This window comes from Acartia tonsa, chromosome 1 (genome assembly GCF_053477335.1).
Source record: "Acartia tonsa isolate MP-2025a chromosome 1, ASM5347733v1, whole genome shotgun sequence".
Classification (NCBI taxonomy): domain Eukaryota; kingdom Metazoa; phylum Arthropoda; class Copepoda; order Calanoida; family Acartiidae; genus Acartia; species Acartia tonsa.
Window position 1 is genome coordinate 9,810,887 of NC_137260.1, and position 22,479 is coordinate 9,833,365.

Here is a 22,479-nt window from a genome sequence, read left to right on the forward strand (position 1 = left end):
TATGTAGGGGCTATGTTACATAATTAAGGTAAGAGGCTATTATGGGGCGATGGAGAGGCTATGTAGGAGCTTTGTTATATAGATTAAGGTAAGGGGCTATTAAGGGGCGATGGAGAGGCTTTGTAGGGGCTATGTTATATAGATTAGGGTAAGAGGCTATTAAGGGGCGATGGAGAGGCTATATAGGGGCTATGTTATATAAATTAAGGTAAGAGGCTATTAAGGGGCGATTGAGAGGCTATGTAGGGGCTATGTTACATAATTAAGGTAAGGGGCTATTAAGGGGCGATGGAGAGGCTATATAGGAGCTTTGTTATATAAATTTAGGTAAGGGGCTATTAAGGGGCGATGGAGAGGCTATGTAGGGGCAATGTTATATAATTAAATTAAGTGGCTATTAAGGGGCGATAGAGAGGCCATATAGGAGCTTTGTTATATAAATTAAGGTAAGGGGCTATTAAGGGGCGATGGAGGAGCGATGTAGGGGCCATCAAGTTGCAATGTAATATAAATTTGGAGAAGGAGCGATGAAGGGGCGATGTAGGAGCGATGAAGGAGCGATGGAGGAGCGATGGAGGAGCTATGTAGGAGCGATGTAGGGGCCATCAAGTTGCAATGTAATATAAATTTGGAGAAGGAGCGATGAAGGGGCGATGTAGGAGCAATGAAGGAGCGATGTAGGAGCGATGTAGGGGCCATCACAGTACAATTTAATATAAATTTGGAGAAGGAGCGATGAAGGAGCGATGTAGGAGCGATGGAGGGGCGATGTAGGGGCCATCAAAGTACAATGTAATATAAATTTGGAGAAGGAGCGATGAAGGGGCGATGTAGGAGCGATGAAGGAGCGATGTAGGAGTGATGTAGGAGCGATGTAGGGGCCATCACAGTACAATTTAATATAAATTTGGAGAAGGAGCGATGTAGGAGCGATGGAGGGGCGATGTAGGAGCGATGGAGGGGCGATGTAGGAGCCATCAAAGTACAATGTAATATAAATTTGGAGAAGGAGCGATGAAGGAGCAATGGAGGGGCGATGTAGGAGCGATGGAGGGGCAATGGAGGGGCGATGTAGGGGCCATCAAAGTACAATGTAATATAAATTTGGAGAAGGAGCGATGAAGGGGCGATGTAGGAGCGATGAAGGAGCGATGTAGGAGCGATGTAGGGGCCATCACAGTACAATTTAATATAAATTTGGAAAAGGAGCGATGTAGGAGCGATGGAGGGGCGATGTAGGAGCGATGAAGGAGCGATGTAGCAGCGATGTAGGGGCCATCAAGTTGCAATGTAATATAAATTTGGAGAAGGAGCGATGAAGGGGCGATGTAGGAGCGATGAAGGAGCGATGTAGGAGCGATGTAGGGGCCATCACAGTACAATTTAATATAAATTTGGAGAAGGAGCGATGTAGGAGCGATGTAGGGGCCATCACAGTACAATTTAATATAAATTTGGAGAAGGAGCGATGAAGGAGCGATGTAGGAGCGATGAAGGGGCGATGTAGGAGCGATGTAGGGGCCATCAAAGTACAATGTAATATAAATTTGGAGAAGGGGCGATGGAGGAGCGATGTAGGGGCCATCAAGTGGGTTGTTATATAAATTAAGGTAAGGGACTACGGAGGGGCGATGGAGAGGCTATAAAGGAGCCATCATGGGGCTATAGCATAGCCTCTTATCATAAGAGGCGATATTAACGCCCCTTCAAAGGAGCTATTAAGAGGCCATGAAGGAGCTATAGCATAGCCTCTTATCATAAGAGGCGATATGAACGCTCCTTAAAAGGGGCTATCACATCGCTCCATATGATAAGAGGCTATGCTATAGCTCCTTGAAGGAGCTATAGAAAATCATCGCCCCATATGGAGCGATGTCATGGAAAGGACTATACCCAAAAACAGCATAACCAACCTTTCCCCAACAAATTAATTCAATTATTTAAGTATCCATTCCTATCAGTTTCTTCCGTAGACTTCATATTCTTGAGTTCAGTCTGATGTCTCTTATGCAGAGATCTCTTAGTGCTCTCCAAATCTTCCTTCATGGTCTGTATCTCACTCTCAGCCCGCTCTCGCGCAATCTTTCTTACTTGTTCTGTCTCCTTCACCCATCTCTCTCTCTCCTCCTCTCTCATTCCTCTTTCCCTGATGATTTCATCCTTTAGCCTATTTACCTCATCCTAAATACAAATATTGAATTATATTATTGTAATCCTATTATTATAAAGTAGTAAGGTTTTTTTTTATCTGAGGCTCATGATTTATATAACTACTGAACTCCTTTTTAGGAAAGCTTCACATAGATCTCGAGTCCCTGGTTTTAGGCTATGTTATTTTTAGATTTAAGCCTTGGTTTGGATTTAAGCTATTTTACTGCTTTATTCTTACATCTTTGAATACAGAGCCCCTAGATGCTAAGGTCGCATTCTCAAAAAATTTCTATAGTAGACTAAAATAATCATTTATAAACACTTAATTTTATACTTTTATAATCCTAAAATTATCAAATAAAAATACAAAATTACCATTGATAGGACCTAGTTTGCTAATGCTAATACTTTATAACAGTACTAGCGGCTACGCCCCTTTCATCTAGGTGAGCTGTATTTAAAGGGGCTAAAATATAGCCAGAAACCATCTCAAGACCTAATACTAAAAATGAGATAGAGTATACCACTAAGGAACCTATGGAAAGATATCCTAAAATAGAGAACCAAATCAGTTCTGTAGTTATTAAGATCTTAAACTTCATACAAAAAGGACCTTACTACTTTATATAATAGAATATTGTTTGTATATCAACAATGTTAAATCTTGTTTTTGTAGACTATCTATGGACAATATTTTTAAAGATTTTACCTCATGCATATTTTGAATTTGTTCAGCTTGTTGTCTAAACCTAATAATCAAAATAGTTAACAACAATTCTTATTTTAAAATGCTTTGATACAAAGCGCAATAAGAACTCCCACAAAAAGAAACTATATGACAATTGCATCTACAAATATAATTTTGGAATTTAGAAATTAATTGTATTAGTTGTCAGAAAGAGAGGGGACAATGTGATGTTAATAATACTAGTTCCCAAAGTTTTACAATAACGTTTTCTTATTCGTTGGATTAACAACTTTGGGAATTCCAACCAAGAATTTAAATCAACAGAAGGCGTAGTTTTGTGTTTCATCATGTACATCAATATATTGGCAATTGTCTTATTCCTTAAAATCCATGATTAACTGTTATTATTCCTGTTTAATTGTAAAAGTTTTTCTTCTTCAATCATCTCCTTCTTTTCTCTTTCAACTGTCACTCTAAAATGATCACACATTTATAATTTGTATTTACTAATAAAAGATATGTCAATCAGATTTTGCCTTTTGACTTCTATAATCCAATAATATAAAGTAGTAAGGTTTCTTTTTGTCTGAAGCTTAATCAATACTTAATAGGTTGCTGACTATTTTTTTACTCAAGCCCTGGAATGGTTTGGGATATTATATTAATTCTATAGATAAATAGAACCTAGATTCTATATATGCAGCCACTACTATATATACATCATTAAACACTCCTCCTCAAAAAAGGAAAAGTTCTTTGATGAATTGAATATCAGTTAAATTTATTTTCATTGGATATAACCTTAGAGAAAAATCTTTTTAAAAACATGAATATCATTTTATTTTTTATGAGCTTTATGTTCACAACTAAATTTTTGCTTGTGACAGACAAAGGTTAGCTGTAACGTAGCGGCGCTACAAAAACGCACCTGTATTGATCATAAGATTTCTTGAATTCATGTCTTAAATTTTGTTCTTGTTCTTCCATTTCTCGTTTGTGCTTGGACTTCAACTCAGATATTTCCATATTATGCTTTCTCATCAGTTTTTCAACTTCCTGAAAATAGCAATTTCTTAAAGGGGGCGTTCAAAGGAATTTGCTAGACATATTTGAGCTTTAGTAGGGGGGGGGGGGGGGGGGGAGGGTAAATGTGAGGCAGGCATACACTCTTTTGTTTAAGTGGACTTTTATATATATATAAATGAATCAAAACTTGGTATTGCTTTATCTCCATGAATAGTGGAAAAGACTTTATCATGATAAAATTGTTATATTGAACCATATGAAGTTTCAATCAACTTAATTAGATATTGTATATACTTTAAAATTCTATATTTGTTCTTGTCAATTTGACTTTAACACAACGTTTGACAATTTCAAAAAAAATGTCTTCCTTATTTATTAGCCGAATAGTAAGGAATATGGATGCAATAATTTAACAATAATTTAAGTCCAATCTAATTCACGGATGAAAGAAATACTAAATAGCCATTCCAAAATGGTTTTCAAATTTAGACCTTTGAAAACAATAATTATTTTGAAGGTTATATATGGGTTTAGAATTACAACTATATGAACCAAACTATTTACCTGTTCAAGGCTTTTAACAGTTTGTTCCTTAATCTTCTTTGTTTTCTGATTAAGCCAAGTTTCTCTTTTTAATTTGTTGGAATTTTCATTCATTTGCTTCATCTTGGATAGTTCTAAAAAAAAGAATAAAAGGTCCAAACGTTTTTTACATTTAATTTTTAAAATATTTGGAAACGAATTTAATATTTAAATCACTAATTGAACAACCTTGCAAATATCAAATTTTAACCCAATATTTCAAGAACTAAATTTTTCTGTCTTTTGTCTGCATAAAATGGCTTCTTTAGACTACAATAGACCACATATCACATGAATTAAAATATGTTATACACAAAATTTACTCGAATTTATTGAAAATTTACCAAAAGTAAAAATAACTATTCTTAAATATATGTTTGTCTGTCTGTCTCTCTGTCAGACAGTCAACTACGAACTTGTAAACAGCTGGACAGGGAAGTTTTACATTGGTCCAAGTAAGATTTTAGACAAACAATTTGCTTTATTTAGAGGTAAATCTAGATATGCAAAACAATTTTACTTTGGAAATACAGGCTAATAAAAGATTGGTGAAATTAAGAAGCGTTATGTAAGCTTTTTATACTGCCTATTAATAATGACTTACATACAGGCCTACCATTGGTCATTAATATGTATACTGGCCTGCCTTTGATAATTTAGTCCGTGTATCACCCTATCATTAGTCATAATTATTGTATGACGTCATTTTTTCATAAGCACTATAAAGAGCTTCAGTATTATCTACCTATGGCATGACGACTCTCCATTTCCTTAATGTTCTCCCTGTTTCTTCTTTCCAGGAAAGCCAACTCCTTAGCCATATGCTCACACTTCTCACTGATCACCTTCTTGTCAGCTATCAGTTGATTTATAAATATCTGATGGCGACTGATTGTATCCTTAAAGATAACATCATTGATATCCTTATAATAAAGTAACAGGCTGTCTGCTTGTCTGTGTGTACCGAAGGATATCGCTAACCCCTGAACCGATATGGCTCTCTTTAACAGGGTAGCTTCTCATAGGTACTGGGAAGGGTTAAAACTATTTTGGTGGAGGGTACCACCACCCTCCCAAGAGAAATCACAAAAAATCGTAAATATTTGAACCAAAAAAAAATTTAAAATGCCACTAGAGGCCTCTAGGGGCGAAGCCGCTAGTTTATTATATAGTGCTTAAAAAATAATATGATCATGTGGTAAAAGTATAATAAAAAAACAGTAATTATTAAAATTGACTAATACCCTATAAAACATATCATATCATATCTAATGTTAATACCTTTCTATACAAATTAACTCATGAGACATGACTCATGACTCATGACAGCTACTGTAAATTTTCAAAAAATACCTAAGCAATATAATATCATATAATACCTGATATTGTTTCTTTTGTGCCTCCAGCTTCATAGCATGTTCCTTATTCAACTGATGAACAGTATCCCCAGATATCTTAGTACTTTGATCAAACTGAATCCTAAGAGTCTCATTATTCTTCCGTTCCTCTTCCAAGTCAAGATTAAGCTTGAGAATCTCCTCAGATAGATCAGCAACAGATTTAGCAAGAAGATCTCCCATTCTAGGAACATCAGGTTTGATGCTGTATGCAGCTGTCTTTACTTTACATTTCGTTTGTTCATCCTTTTCAACAGATTTCTCCAGATAGTCAAGCAGTCTTTTGCTGGAGCTGAAATCCTTGATGCTAGGTCCATCTGCGTATTCACATAATTGTTCAGCATTTTTCATACGATTCATACATTTCTCTTTCAGTTGTTCCAATTCAGTTTCTGACATTTCATCATCCTTTTCAACTTCTTCTTTTTCAATATTCTCAAGAGCTTTGTTAAGTTTTTCCTCAAGCTTTTTGGTCTTTTCAAACTCTTCAATGTTTTCTCTTTCATTAGAAGATCCAATGTCCTCCTTTTCATTTGAATCAATTTCATCTTCATTTTCATTTATGTCTTGATCATCACCCTTTTCTGAATTGTCACTTGCTTCATTATCCTCTTTGGCTTCTTTAGTATATGAGGTCAAAAATATCTCTCTAATTCTATCCTCAGTAATTCCAACTCCAGATTCAGAAATATCCTCATTCCCTGGAGCAGGAAACTCAGAGTCATTCTGAAACATGTCAGGATTCACACAAGTATCTTCATGCATCAAATGCTGCATTTCAGGTTCAGCCCTGGGACTATCATCTCCCTCCTCATCATAATCATATAAGTATTTCTTATATTCAAGAGGAGTGCTTTGGTTGCTTGCTCCACTATCCACCTCTGTAACAAGAACACCTTGGTCATTGGCAAGTCCATCTGTTACTTTCTGCATACTGAATCGTACCTTAATTTGTTCTAATTCTTCATCAGCAGTTATATCACCATCCAATTTATCTTCAGTTTTTGTTAAACTCTTAACAAAAGTTTCTTCTCTTTGCAAAGAGCAAGTTGACTTCACCATATTGGCAATACGTTCTGATTCCACTGATATTTCTTCAAAGAACTCATGCTTTGTAGATATCTCCTAAAGTAAAAACTTATGATTTACATATAATAATTACATATAATAAAATCATTGATCATTGAGCCAGACTCATTACAAACTTTTAATTCTTAGATTTTTACAAGTTAGTATTACCTTTTGCCTTGGCTCTTGCACAACAACATCTTGATTAGGCTTAGTTGTTAGTTTTTCAGGAACTTGGAATTCATAATACATAGAATTATTAACAACATGCTTAGTTTGTTTGCTGAGTATTGCGCCTAAAGCCTCTAAGTTTTCACCATCTTCTTTTCTGTTAGAATTATTATCAGCTTCAAAATCGTCTTCTTGGCCAGAGGATAGATCTATTGAATATAATAAATAATAAATTTTTGTATATCATCTCCCTTTACCTCTATTAAAAAAAATGTTTTAAAGTGCACAATGAAGTAACATTCTGGACATGAAAAGAATTTTATCTAAAAATGTGTTCACCTTGAGCACAGGAGTCATCAGCTTCATCCTCTTGATATTTGTAATATGGAGGAGAATCTACTGGAAGGTCTGGTACATTATAATCATCATCCATGTCACACAATTTACCTACACACATAACAAGACTAGTATAAATATGTATACAGTTGTTGGTTATAGATTATTATTGTTGTAACTTTTGCAGAGTTATACTAAGATAACCTAAGAAGTTAAAAGATGATAAGTAATTTTTTTCTTTATTGATAAACTAAGAACTTGACAAGCAATCAAATTCAGCCATTAGGAAATCATATTGAATTTTAACTTATTGATATTTCATAAAAATTTGAATGAAAATAGAAAGATTAATTTATGTAAAAATTTATGTAAAAGCTTCTGAATAACTTTACCTGTTCTGTCACTTGAGCTACCCGTCTCATCTTTACCTGTCATTTTTATTTGTCATTGTAAGAAGAAAAATAATTATTCTAGAGATGAGGCAGGATGTCAGTCTGTGTACTGAAAAATGTTAATAACTGCTTGACTGATCTGGTTCTTCTATGCAGTGAAGCTTCTTACATATATAGGAAAAGATTACATCCAACTCCCCCCCGGCCCCCACCTCCACATAAAAAAAAAGACTTTTTTTTAACAATTAAAAGAGATGAGCTCTCATTCTAATGACAAATGAAAATTCCTGTAAAGTTATCATAGGTAGCATTCATCTTATCTTTGGGTTCATTCTCCCCAACCAAAACTTCATCAATAACATCATTTATATAATCATGAAAATGGTGTCCTGAAGTTTTGTATTGTTAGAATATTTATTTTAGAAGAAAACTGGACCATTATAACCTCAAACTCTTTAAATATTAACTTTTTAATACATATATTTATCAACTGGAACATTATCCATGCTTGGATATCCCTTTCTTAACCAAAAATGTTATCAAAATAGAAATACTTTCATAATTTCTTTATCCTACAATCCTATCTATAATATAAAGTAGTTTTAATGTATTTTTCTTTATGCACAATTCTAAATTGGTTATACTTTCCAGGGAAGCTTTATAAATATCTTAGGGCTGTTTTAAAGCTATTTGAGCTTAAGCTGATCCATTTAGTACGTCTCAAAAAGCCATTGTAAGTAACTCCATCATGTAAACCGTAGGGAACTATCTTTTTCATACAATTCTAACAATAACCTAAGGTTGGAGCATGGAATGATTTAGAAGGTGGATCATGATCATGGGTGCTTTCACTATCTTCTTCATCTATAAAGCTACCTGAAATATAACCATACTAGTGTATTTGCCCATAGCATCTAGGGGCTATATGTTAGGGATATGGAAGGGCATAATAGCCTAAAACCATACCCAGATTTATTTATAAATATACAAATCTTCACTGTAAAGGAGAACCATATCGGTTCAGCAGTTATTGAGATCCTTCACTACAGACAAAAAAAAAGTACTACTTTATAAAATAGGATATAACAAGAAAAGATATTCTGAAATGCTTAGGTTCAGTCCTAAAAAAAGAAAAATTAAAAGAGGTGAAAAGGCCAAAAAACATTACAATTTTCTTTCTATGTTTCTATGTTTGTTTGTTTAGATTAAATTAATTGAAATGAACTAAACACATTTTTTAACTCGAAAGGACTTTTTGATTTGTGCTCCAGTTTATAATTTTACCTGAAAATGTATTTTCTGACTCCACACTATGTTTCATTCCTCTTGGTGTTGGTCCTTTTCCTGTTTTTAAAGATTAAAACATATAGGACTTCATATAAGGACTCACTTACTAATAGTTTTGTAAAAATAAATGAATATGTATAGAATATAATAATGTGGCTTTATAAATAATATTTTGGCCACTATAAGCCTCAGCAACCCACAGGTTTCCGCGGATATAAAAATGAACAGTTATAGGATTAAAACCATGTTTTTTAGCCCCCTGATATTATTCGAAAATTTGATATAATACGATTCTCTACATAATTTTCAGTATGACTGAGAACCGGTTCTAATCCACTAGATATTGATTGGATTCGAAGCAAAAGTGGGAAATCCTTACCTAGCATAGGTCTGCTGCTGGACGGACGAGTCTTGGAAGTCTTGGGTCGAACATTTCCTTGTGTGGTACTTGATGATTCCTAAAAATAAAAAATTCCCATAAAATGAAAAGAAGCTAGGTATAAAGGCCTAAAAGACAGGTGCACTTTAATGGTTGTATGTTATTCTATAAGTTAGTTTAATTTCATCAGTGTTTAAATGTAGATATTTTTTTATAAACTCAATTTTGATTATAAAATATTGATAATTCCTCTAAGTATTAGGATTTTAATAAAATTCGTTTTTTCTTGATTGATTTTTGATGAGTTTTTAATCCCAATAGAACAAATTCTAATTTCTGTGCAAAATATAGTATAAATTTAAATAAAATCATTATTCAATGAAGCCATGTGTATTTGTAATGCAACCTAAGAAAAATATTTTACATTGTAACCCTCATTTCAAAAAAGTATTCAAAAATCCCAAAGTACAATTTACAATAGTTTTTATCGAATCGTATTAATTTATAGACATATTTTCACGGACATTAAAATGAAAAGTTATATGTTTATTTAATAAAATCAAACAAGAATTCCAACATATAAAAGTAGCGAAGCACAAACAATTAATATAGATGCAAAAACGGACGAAGTCAGTTATCGAGAAGATTTTCAGTGTCATAAGAACTAACTGACAGAAGGACAAAGTAAATTACAAAATGGATGCCCACTCAGTTCATTTATTATAGACAGACAGACGGACGGACAGTTCGAATTTATCCTATAAACCCAAATGTTATTTACCTTTTTAGTGTTTAGTGTGTAGAACTTTTCTTTAGCAGATGCTTTGTTCTTCACTACTATTCGCATTGACGGCACCTAGGCAAAATATAGAATAATTTAACAAAAAGTAACACCCAACAGACAAACAACTCTTTGATTGCACGACCTTTGTGTGGAAGTCCCAACAGTGTATGGTAATGAGTAGCACCTGTTGTGGGCCAAGACATTTTCCTACTCTAACTATTAATTTCCCGCATCTGACATAGCAGCAGTAGAAACCATTTTTAATGTCTTTAGTATTGACTCGATCCCATGAGAAAAGTACAAAAAGATGTATACAGTTGTATTGAAATGATGATTTACTACAAAAAAAATCACGCAATCTTACAGAGGTATACTACTAAGATGTTAATTTGTCAAATGATAATTAGATACATTGCTAATAAAGTGGTTTTTATATGATAAGAAGTCATTAATTAAAAGTGTTAACTTAATAATTATTTGCCTAAACGTCCGTTTTATCCCATAATGTACACGACACTGATTAATATTATGTGTAAAGACACGTAAATCTTATATCCTGGTTCTTTATGTAAGAAAATTATATTCTTAATATAACAATTTTTGATTATTATTATTTATTTTTACAGTTATTTTAGTTTTTCGAATCTAAAGAGATAAGACAATGTCCAATAAACTGATGTACATCCCCAATGATGATACACAAAATTACCCCTTCTTTAGATTATAATTAGTGGTTAAAACGTATGGACACTAAACTTAATTAACCAACCCATTAAAATTCAACAATAGTTCCTAAAGATGTTAAGCCAACGAATAAGAAGACGTTATAATTAAACTTTGGGGAAAAATGTAATAAACATTTTAATGTCCCCTCTCTCCCTGCTGCCGACCTGTAAAAGATGAGAGGTAAATATTTCTTCTTATTTAAAGCTTGGATCGAGATTAATATTTGTGTGAGAAGAGGTCAAATTGGTATAATCTATCTTTACTAAATTACATATTTAATACGTGCATACAATACTACGAAGATGTGTAGGAGTATTAAGTAATCCTTTTAATAAAGTAACATGATGTATGTCTGTCTTTTTGTAGATATTTAATCAGCTTGGACAAAGCATTTTAACATTTAAGAATCTGAGGAAATATTTATTTATCTTTGATATATTTAATTTATGCTTCTTATGGTTTTTACTACTTAAATCTAAGATCAATCATGTTGAAATCGCCTTAGCAAACTAATTGAAACTATTTGAAAATTGTATTGCAAAGTATTGCCTTAAGTGCCCCTAGATGCTACTCGGGCGTAGCCGCTAGTAGAAAAATAAAAGATTATGCGTGGCGTTATATCTACATTTGATTGGAGAAAAAAGTATCAGTAATTAACAAGTAAGAATTGTCCTGTCGATTTGAAACATTTGTAGATGATTGATGTAACATTTACTTACCAATGGTTACTCCATGATTTGTTAAGTCTCGTGGATGTTTTCATCCTTGTCACACTATATCTACCATTTTTATTGAGGTTCATTTTTTTAATCTATGCTTTTTTTGTAGATTTGAAAAAAACACTCTCATTTCTTAAAAGAGGCATACAAAATTTGAGTAATTTAGGATATTTATCTTAAGTTATACGTAATAAATTGTAAATGCTTAAAATTAAATAAACAAACTAGATAGATTGGGGTTTTTATACAATATAAATTATAAATCAAATTACTGTTGCTTATTAATAAATATTCTTTATTTAAATTTAGAGTGCATATTTCATTTTTGTATATGCTCGTTTTCTTTTGATTTGAGTCGACTTAAAAAATAACAGACAGTTTTTTTATGTGGATAATTGTATCTACAGGTAGATCCTTTTTCCTTATGGATAGAACATATGAACTAGCTACATATGAACTACATTTAGGGTTAGTTTAGGTATATTTACTCTATTGTACTGCTTCAGAGATATATAAAAGAACAAGTCAGTTATTGTCACCAGAGGTGGATTCTCAAAAAAACTTTTTGGCTCACTGCCTTACTAAAAAAAGTGAGGCAGTGAAAAATCCTCCAAAGTCGCATGAAAAATCTACAAAAAAAATTAAATAACAAGGATGACAACATCCATAAGTAGCAAAGCACAAAAAATCGTAGATGGGAATACGTACAGGTAGATTTAAAAGGTTTTTACTAAAATCAAGAATAGATTTATTGGATAAGATAAATATGAAACCTTGTTTTATTTTGTATGATGACGATGGTCAAAGTAAATTATATAAAAGATGCTCATAACAATGGGGAAAATTATTTTGATACTGATATCCCATAAAAGTTTGAAAATTGGATCAAAATAAACAAAGATCTTGGGAAATATGTAAAACATATAAAAATAGCCAAAAACCTGATAAAAGGCAGTCTGGCCGCCATGGTTGTTTTCTTGAAACGACAAAAAATTTAATTTTTAAATCCTTAAAAACTTTAAAAATTTGGAAAATCGGACCATATACACTGAAGATATGGAAAAAAGTGTTAAATATATTTATAAATAGCCTAAAACCTGCCAAAAAGGCAGTCTGGCCGTCATGGTTATTTCCTTTACAGACGGGAAATTTAATTTTGATATCTACAACTGAAAAAATTTTGAAAATCGGACTATAAACACTGAAGATATGGAGAAAAATGTTAAAAATATAAAAAAAACAGCCTAAAACCTGCTGAAAAGGCAGTCTGGCCGTCATGGTTGCCTTCTTTAAAAGATGGGAAATTTAATTTTGATATCTATAACTGAAAAAATTTTGAAAATCGGACCATACACTGAAGATATGGAGAAAAATGTGAAAAATATAAAAATAGCCTAAAACCTGCTAAAAAGGCAGTCTGGCCTTCATGATTGTTTCTTTAAACGACAGGAAATTTAATTTTGATATCTGTAACTGAAAAAATTTTGAAAATCGGACCATAAACACTGAAGATATGGAGAAAAATGTGAAAAATATAAAAATAGCCTAAAACCTGCTAAAAATCGGTCCGACCGCAAATGATGTTTTATAGTCAATTGTGCTCCTGAATAATGGGAATGTTGTCAAAAAATTTCAGCATTCTATCTTTTATAGGAGCTGAGTAAATCCCATTTCCCCCATAGCGTTACGGACTGACGGACTGACGGACTGACTGACGGACTGACGGACTGACGGACGGACGGACAAAGTGAATTATAGAGTAGCTTCGCTACTAAAAACATAAAAGGGTAATTAAGATTTCTTTTTTTTTGTAGATTTTTTATGCAATTTTGGAGGATTTAAAAAAAAATTTTTAGCGAGCCTCACTAATTTTTTTTAAGAATCCACCTCAGATATGTAACACAGTGACATAATTACTTTCGAACATACAATAGTTTTAGTGTAGATTAACAACTAGAATAAATAAAACTGGATATTCTGATAAAAAAATCTACTGATATTGCATAGCAAAACTGTCAAAAATGTCAATTTTCTTACTTTTATCTATAAGGTAAAAATAAAATTCTATGTTAAAATACAATGGAATTCAATAATAATGGTTATAAAAACATTTTTATTAATTTTTCTCTATAAATTTCATGAAAAATTTATATTAAATATTATGGACTTTGTTTAAAATCCTCTGTACTTTATATAGATGATCACATAAAAATATAGGATTAATTTCTTCATTTTAATATTAAAGCTGTATTACTTACAATGTCTGTTCGACAGTCCGTGCGTCTGTCTGTAACGCTAATAAGGAAAATCGAATTGATTCAGCTGCTATTTTTGTTAGAGCTATGAGTTTCTTGTAAAGATTCTTTTGACTTTAATTTTTCAGTCTATAGCTATAAGGGAAAAAAAGAATCTGTATGTTCAAAGGATATATTATATGGCTGCTAACTATTGAAGGCATATAAACTGTCTTTTAATGATCAGGTATATAACTCACTTTGTACGTCAGTGTGTATTTTATTTAACCCATTGCACAAGTATTTTTGTGTAATATATGATGAAATTATTAAACAACTAATATTAGTAGCAAAAACTACTCTACAAAAACAATGATTAAATAAGCTAAAACCAAAACTTTGAAACAACCGACATTACCCTAAAATATTACAGGCTATTATAAGATGAATAATTGTTCGAGGTGTGAGCAATGTTTAGCTAATAGGTGATTTTAAAAGTGACTGTTAGTCAGGCTTGTAACACCAAAATATCGTTAAAATATCCGTGTAACTTTACTGTTATACACTGATTTAAAGTTATTCTTAGAACAATCTAATGTAAAGGATAATGTTTCATTTGACCTGCTATAAAAGGACTGTGCAGGATTATTTATCATAAATAGGACTGTTCAATTTATTTTTTTTTCTCTAGGAAATGCGAATTTTAGCCTGTTAATCACATGGTGACATTAGACCCACAAGATAAGTTACCTCATACAATAGAGGGTCAGTATAACTATACATCCTACACAATATTCATGAGGTGGAGCTTTTGGTGATCTGCCTATTAAAGCATTATGCAGTTTTCATTTAACAGGCCACATTTATTTATCCCACTTTGACAATTTTAAGTTCAGCCCTGTATCCATTAGACACATTTTAATGAGAGTATATATAGGATTAGTATTGACCTAATATTTGTATCATAATTTTTTTTTCCTTCTCAATGACGCTTATTTTTCCTTCTAGGACACTTTAAAGTTCTATTTTTTTGTATAATTTGACATATTTTGGAAGATATTATATTATGTTGAATTAGTCTTGAAATTTATAATTTAAATGTACACTTGTTATGTTAGACGGCAATTTTCTCTCTCTTTTTTTACTTCTGCTTTACAATCAACTGACACTTTATTTTTACAAGAGAATATCTTGGATTAGTTTCAATTTGATATTGTTATAATAACTCTTATAATTCAAATGTAAACTTTTTATGTAAATAATTAAGACAAATAAAGAATCAAATAATAATGATTTTTTAGTGAATTTCTCCATTTACTTTTAACAAATTTTAAAAAGTTTGATTGGTGGGTTCATTTAGTTGAGTATCCAAACATTTCAACTACCAAATGTACTCTACACAAAGGGTATTTTTTTGTAACACCATTAGGGATGTACATCAATTTATCTGCTATTTTCTTATCCCTTTAGATCCCTGGTATTTACCTGTGTTCCTGTCAAACAGATGTCACCAAATTTATCATCTTTTTCCTCCATCATTTTAAAGTTAAATTTTTTATCTTTTTTCTCCTAGTTTTCATTCATAATCTGCAAAATTATAACTATATCCAACAAAATACCTAGCGAGCACCCCCCCTCCCTCAATTAAAAAAAAATAAAAATAAGTATAAGGAGGGGACGGGGGGTATAACTTTTCTATACTATCACGGAAACTAATTGATATATAAACTAAAGAGCAAAGCAAAGTTGCTCGGAGAATTAAAAATCAGGAGGATTTAAAGGGGGGGGGGGCGTAATGACATAAGCTCTTAAACCGTGAGCAAAATGGTCTAAATATTGAGCTAGACCCTTCAAACTTGGTATATAAGCTTAGTCCTATAGGTATTACATCTAAATGGCAAAAAAATCCAAAAATTTTTATTTTTAGGTTAGGTTAGGTAAGAAAAACCCTGCGGAAATGGGGTTTTTAGGCTTTTTTTGGTCTATTTTGATGTGGAAACTTGCCTTAAATTGTTTTTTCTTAGGGTTTTAACTTAAATAAACTGTATCTATTCATATGGACATTATTTAAGATGATTCAGCAAGTCGGGGACCGACCCCAGGGGGCTAGGTGGGTAGCCCGCAGGGGTTAAGTTCATTTTTCCCAATATATTTGTTGTGATACATCAAATTATAGGTTTTTTAGGTCAAGGAACTCAAATTCAGAGCTAAAATAAGCATTAGACTAATCTGAAGCTAGCCCCAGCGGGCTTAGTTGGTGGCCCGCAGGGGTTAAGTGCATTTTTTCTAATATATATCTTGTTATATATCAAACTATAGGTTTTTTAGGTCAAGAAACTCGAATTCTGAGCGAAAATTAGCATAAGACTGACCTAAAGCTAACCCCCCCAGGCTAGGTTGGTTTTCTGCAGGGCTTAAGAGCATTTACTTTACCTAACCTAGAAACTTACTTATATTTTCACAGGTTTTTTTCTTGAATAAACTGTGTCTATTCATAAGGACTTTATTTAAGATGATCCAGCAAGTCGGGGACCGACCCCAGCGGGCTAGGTGGGTGGCCCGCAGGGGTTAAGTGCATTTTTTCCAATATACAGCATGACCCTCAAAAAAGTATTTTTAAGCATCTGCAGCCCTTATTTCTCAATGAATTATTTAAAAATGCATATGTCCTTGTTCTCCATAGTATTCCACGTAAGTAGATATAAAAATATTTTTTTTACCTCCATTAACACCGGAGATTTTTAGAGCTAAAGTTTTGAAAAAGTGACTGAGAAAAAGAATTTTTTTTTGTTTCTCTTATTTTTTGGATGGTTATATTATGTTTTTCTGGCAATTGAATAATGAGACACAAAGAAAAACAAGTTAACTAAATATTTCTTTTTTATTCCACCAAAAAATATAAATTTTTAATGGCAAAAAATACTACTGAATGAATTGATTATTTGCAAATTTTAGGTTATTTATTAACCCTTATTTATAGAAAAGGATTAATTATGACAGTTGCTCCGCCTACTTTTCTGACATCTCAATTATTTAATAAGGGGTAAATTAAGCTTTTTAGACTAAAAAATCATTATGTTTTATTTTTATTTTCTTTTTAACTTTTTTGTTATTAAAGTTAGGATTGTGAAACAAAAACAATTTTTTTGCTATATTCATAGAGATTTATTTGGTTTTTTAATCTTAAACAATTTTGCCTAATAAGTAAGTTTTTCAAAATATCATTAAACTAAAAAGACTCAAAAAATATGTGTAAAAAAATGCTTTTTACTCAAAAACTAAATTTTTTATTTCATTTTTGTATAAAGTTTTTGCTAGTAACAAAAATAAAAGGATTTCTAGCTTAATTTTGCTAAAAAAAGTCGTATCTAGTTAAAAGTTACTTTTTCCTCAGTCACTTTTTCAAAACTTTAGCATTAAAAATCTCCGGTGTTAATGGGGGTAAAAAAAATATTTTTATATCTACTTACGTGGAATACTATAGAGAACAAGGACATATGCATTTTTTAATAATTCATTGAGAAATAAGGGCTGCAGATGCTTAAAAATACTTTTTTGAGGGTCATGCTGTATATGTTGAGATACGTCAAATTATAAGTTTTTTAGGTCAGTTAACTCAAATTCAGAGCTAGAATTAGCATAAGACTAATCTGAAACTAGCCCCAGCGGGCTAGGTTGGTGGCCCACAGGGGTTAAATGCATTATTTCCAATATAGATCTTGTTATGTATCAAAATAAAGGTTCTTAAGGTCAAGAAACTCAAATTCAGAGCTAAAATTGGCATAAGACTTACCTGAAGCTAACCCCTGCGGGCTAGGTAGATTTTCCACAGGGCTTATGTGCATTTTACCTAATCTAACCTAGAAACTTATAATTCTTTTTGTTTTTTTCCTTGAATAAACTGTGTCTATTAATGAGGACATTATTTTAGATAATCCAGCAAGTTATTGACCGACCCCATCGGGCTAGGTGGGTGGCCCACAGGGGTGTAGTGCATTTTTTCTAAAGTATGTGTTGTCATACATCAAATTATAGGTTTTTTATGTCAAGAAACTCAAATTCAGAGCTATTTTAAGCATTAGACTGACCTAAGCCTAACCCCCGCGGATTAGGTGGGTGGCCTGCAGAGGTAAATTTTCCAAATTATGTGTTGTTATACATCAAACTATAGGTTTTTTAAGTCAATTTGGAGCTAAAAAAAAACACAATAGCAACCTGATGCTAGTTTTTTCGTGGTATGTGGTATACATAAAATTTAAATATTGTATCCCATTAGCAAATTAAATTCTTCCACCGCTAACATTGTACTATCAAAATTTAAATTTTTTCAAATATATGCCATATAAATGTAGTTTAACTAATTAACCAGGAAAAAATATGCAGTTCACTAAATTAAGTTCAAATGCATTTCGTGAAACTACCCCTTTGAATTTCTGGACCTAAAAAACCTATAATTTTATGTATGACAACTAAAAATGCACTTAACCCTGCGGGCCACGCACCTAGCCTGCTGGGGTCTTAAATCTTAAATAATGTTCTAATAAAAGACACAGTTTATTCCAGAAAAAAACCATAAAAAAACAAGTAAGGTTCTAGGTTAGGTTAGGTAAAATGCACTTAAGACTTACAGGCAACCCACCTAGCCCGCTGGGGCTAACGTTAGATTAGTTTGATGCTTTTATTAGCTGTAAATTTGAGTTTTTTGACCTTAAAAACCTATAGTTGGATGTATGACAACACATACTTTTTAAAAAAAATGCATTTAACCCCTGAGGGACACCCACCTAGCCCGCTGGGGTCGTTCTTCGACTTGCTGGATCATCTGAAATAAGGTCCTCATGAATGGACAGTTTATTTTAAAAAAAAACCTAAAAAAAAATATTAAATGTAAGTTTCTAGGTTAGGTTAGGTAAAATGCACTTAAGCCCTATGGGCTACCTATCTAGCCCGCTGGGGTTAGCTTCAGATTAGTCTAATGCTTATTTCAGCTCTGAATTTGAGTTCTTTGACCTAAAAAACCTATAGTTGGATTTATCACAACATATATATTAAGGAAAATGCACTTAACCCCCGCAGGCCACCCACCTAGCCCGCTGGGGTCGGTCTTCGACTTGCTGAATCATCTGAAATAAGGTCCTCATGAATGAACAGTTTATTCCAGAAAAAAAACCTAAAAAAATAATAAATGTAAGTTTCTAGGTTAGCTTAGGTAAAATGCACTTAAGCCCTGTGGGCAACCCAGCTAGCCCGCTGGGGTTAGCTTCAGATTATTCTAATGCTTATTTTAGCCCTGAATTTGAGTTAACTGACCTAAAAAACTTATAATTTGACGTATCTCAACATATATATTGGAAAAAATGCACTTAACCCCTGCGGGCCACCCACCTAGCCCGCTGGGTTCGGTCCCCGACTTGCTGGATCATCTTAAATAAAGTCTTCATTAATAGACACAGTTTATTCAAGAAAGAAACCTATAAAAATATAAGTAAGTTTCTAGGTTAGGTTAGGTAAATGCTCTTAAGCCCTGCAGAAAACCAACCTAGCCCGGGGGGGTTAGCTTCAGGTCAGTCTAATGCTAATTTTTGCTCAGAATTTGAGTTTCTTGACCTAAAAAACCTATAGTTTGATATATAACAAGATATATATTGATAAAAATGCACTTAACCCCTGCGGGCCACCAACTAAGCCCGCTGGGGCTAGCTTCAGATTAGTCTAATGCTTATTTTAGCTCTGAATTTGAGTTCCTTGACCTAAAAAACCTATAATTTGATGTATCACAACAAATATATTGGGAAAAATGAACTTAACCCCTGCGGGCTACCCACCTAGCCCCCTGGGGTCGGTCCACGACTTGCTGAATCATCTTAAATAATGTCCATGTGAATAGATACAGTGTATTTAAGTTTAAACCCTAAGAAAAAACAATTTAAGGCAAGTTTCCACATCAAAATAGACCAAAAAAGCCTAAAAACCCCATTTCCGCAGGGTTTTTCTTACCTAACCTAACCTAAAAATAAAAAATTTTGGATTTTTTTGCCATTTAGATGTAATACCTATAGGACTAAGCTTATATACCAAGTTTGAAGGGTCTAGCTCAATATTTAGACCATTTTGCTCACGGTTTAAGAGCTTATGTCATTACGCCCCCCCCCCTTAATTTGAAATACACCGTAGCACTATTATTTATTAAAAAATTTTAAAAGGTTAAACGAACAGAATTTTTAATTGTAGATTAGCAGTGCTTGTATAATAATGGTCCTTAAAAGGACAACAACTCCTGTAAATGGTAGAAAGCAAAAAACTGAAAAACACAAAAATATTTAGTCATAGCATAAAGGGAATAAAATCATGTATATTATACCCAGACAGGGGTAAAGATAAGCTAAAAAATTATAGGATATGATATATTTCCATATAAGACTTTCATACATTTTGATTTACTATCTAAAGAAAATCCATAAATATAAATTTAATCTCTATAGTTAACTATAGAAATGTATAAAAAAAAAGGGAAAAAGTAATTAAATTCTAACTATTTCTATTTCTAACTATAGAAATGTATAAAAAAAAAGGGAAAAAGTAATTAAATTGCCAAAATTAAGAATCTTTGATCTAAACAAGTTTTTACTTGATTTCTGAAATAGTATTTTTACTAATTTCTACCAATTTATGAATATTATCACCTAAATTAATCATCAATATTTTTTTATTATTTTTGTCCCTAATCCGTGCATACTTGTAGCCTTATGTAATGTTAAATCAATTCGCTTCTAGATAGATTGATCAATATTATTTGGAAATTTTTACATTAGAGTTACAGCTTTCCTTTTTGAAAGTGTAGCTTTTATAAAATTGTAATGGAAGGTTTTTGTCCGTCAGCATTAACGTACACATTGGATTTAATAATACTTTGATCTTAGACCAGATTTTCATGTTCTCTAATAAAGTAAAAAATGCAGCGGGCTAAAATAAAGATTCTCCCCTTCCATCTCCCCTCCTAATGGATGAACGAACTAACTAATAAATTAGTTCCATTTTCCCTTGTCATAATATCCACGTATATTCTACATCCATTACGTACGTAGTATAGGTCATTGGTTTCGATGACAGTTAGACACTGACTAGATCAAGAATATACACTAATTTTAAAAAGTACACGAATTACCACTAAAATACAGCTCAAAAAGTTTAATAATTGTTTGGTTAATGTTTTACATTGTACAAAATAGGATCCTGAATTGACCCCCAATCTTTAATTTTCTTTTAGCAAACGTAGCAACTCCATTTATTTCATTTGGTATAATAGTTATTTGTCGCATCGTATTATAAACAGCTTTCACGGAAATAAAATGTACTATTATGTACTATTATAATGTACTTAAAAGATTAGTACCAGTTTTTATAGCCCCGAGGTGCCAATTCGTAGAGCGCTGGATATAATACGATGCTAGACATAGTTTTTTCGTATGGATGAGAACCGGATTCGAATGAATACGAGAAAAACATATCACATAATTAATTAAGCTTACGGAATTTTGGTTGCTCTAGTATTATTTTGTTTAATATATTATTTTAAAAATTGGGAAAAATAACATTAATATGAAACAAGGATGACAACATCCATAAGTAGCGAAGCATAAACAATTAAATAAGAATTTAGATATTAGTTGACAAAAGCATGTATATTAGGAAAAAATCACGAAACCTTTTCAACATTTGTTTTTAAATTCTTAATATTTATTTATATTTCAGTACTATGACTAACAGACTGACGGTCAAAGTAAATTACATACTGGATGCTCAGAACAACGGGATATTTAATTTTGATATTTTTAACTACAAAAATTTAAAAAAAACGGACCATAAACACCAAATATATGAAGAAAAATGTGAAAAATATAAAAATAGCCAAAAACCTGCAAAAAGGCAGTCTGACCGCCATTGATGTGTTCTTGAAACGAAAGGAAATTTAATTTTGATATCTATAACTGAAAAACTTTGGAAATTGGGCCATAAACACCAAAGGTATGGAGAAAAATGTGAAAATACAAAAATAGCCTAAAACCTGCTTAAAGGCAGTCTGTCCGTCATAGTTGTTTTCTTGAAACGATAGGAAATTTAATTTTGATTCTATAACTGAAAAAATTTTGGAAATCGGACCATAAACACCAAAGATATGGAGAAAAATGTGAAAAATACAAAAATAGCCTAAAACCTGATAAAAAGCGGTCCTATCGCCATTGATGTTTTATAGTTAATTGTGCTCCTGGATAATGGAAATGTTGTCAAAAAATTTCAGCCTTTTATCTTTTATAGGAGCCGAGAAAATCACGTTTCCCCCAAACTAAGACGGACAGACGGACAGACGGACAGACGGACATTTCAAATTATAGAGTAGCTTCGCTACTAAAAAGAAGGGAATATGTTGTTTTCATAAAATATTAAGAACATTTTCGATGAAATTTGAAATGAATTTATATATATATTTATTTATATATAGAAAAATAAATTTTTTCCCTGTTTACAAGTAAAAACGTGA

General features: G+C 32.2%; 2 protein-coding genes across 2 annotated transcripts; both read right to left on the reverse strand.

Annotated features, from left to right (window-relative positions):
- Positions 1 to 3,233: 3,233 nt before the first annotated feature.
- LOC145324186 (uncharacterized) lies at positions 3,234 to 7,854 on the reverse strand. Its single transcript, XM_080166841.1, has 8 exons — positions 7,812 to 7,854; positions 7,423 to 7,530; positions 7,084 to 7,292; positions 5,827 to 6,969; positions 5,193 to 5,346; positions 4,430 to 4,542; positions 3,768 to 3,895; positions 3,234 to 3,312 (listed from the first exon to the last, which is right to left on the reverse strand). Exons 1-8 carry the CDS (start codon positions 7,852 to 7,854, stop codon positions 3,234 to 3,236), a joined length of 1,977 nt encoding a protein of 658 aa, XP_080022967.1.
- A 224-nt stretch (positions 7,855 to 8,078) lies between these two features.
- LOC145324289 (uncharacterized) lies at positions 8,079 to 15,529 on the reverse strand. The gene is made up of 6 exons (XM_080166939.1): positions 15,426 to 15,529; positions 10,259 to 10,333; positions 9,478 to 9,556; positions 9,096 to 9,155; positions 8,607 to 8,687; positions 8,079 to 8,200 (listed from the first exon to the last, which is right to left on the reverse strand). Exons 1-6 carry the CDS (start codon positions 15,477 to 15,479, stop codon positions 8,079 to 8,081), a joined length of 471 nt encoding a protein of 156 aa, XP_080023065.1. The 5' UTR covers positions 15,480 to 15,529.
- Between the last annotated feature and the right edge of the window lie 6,950 nt (positions 15,530 to 22,479).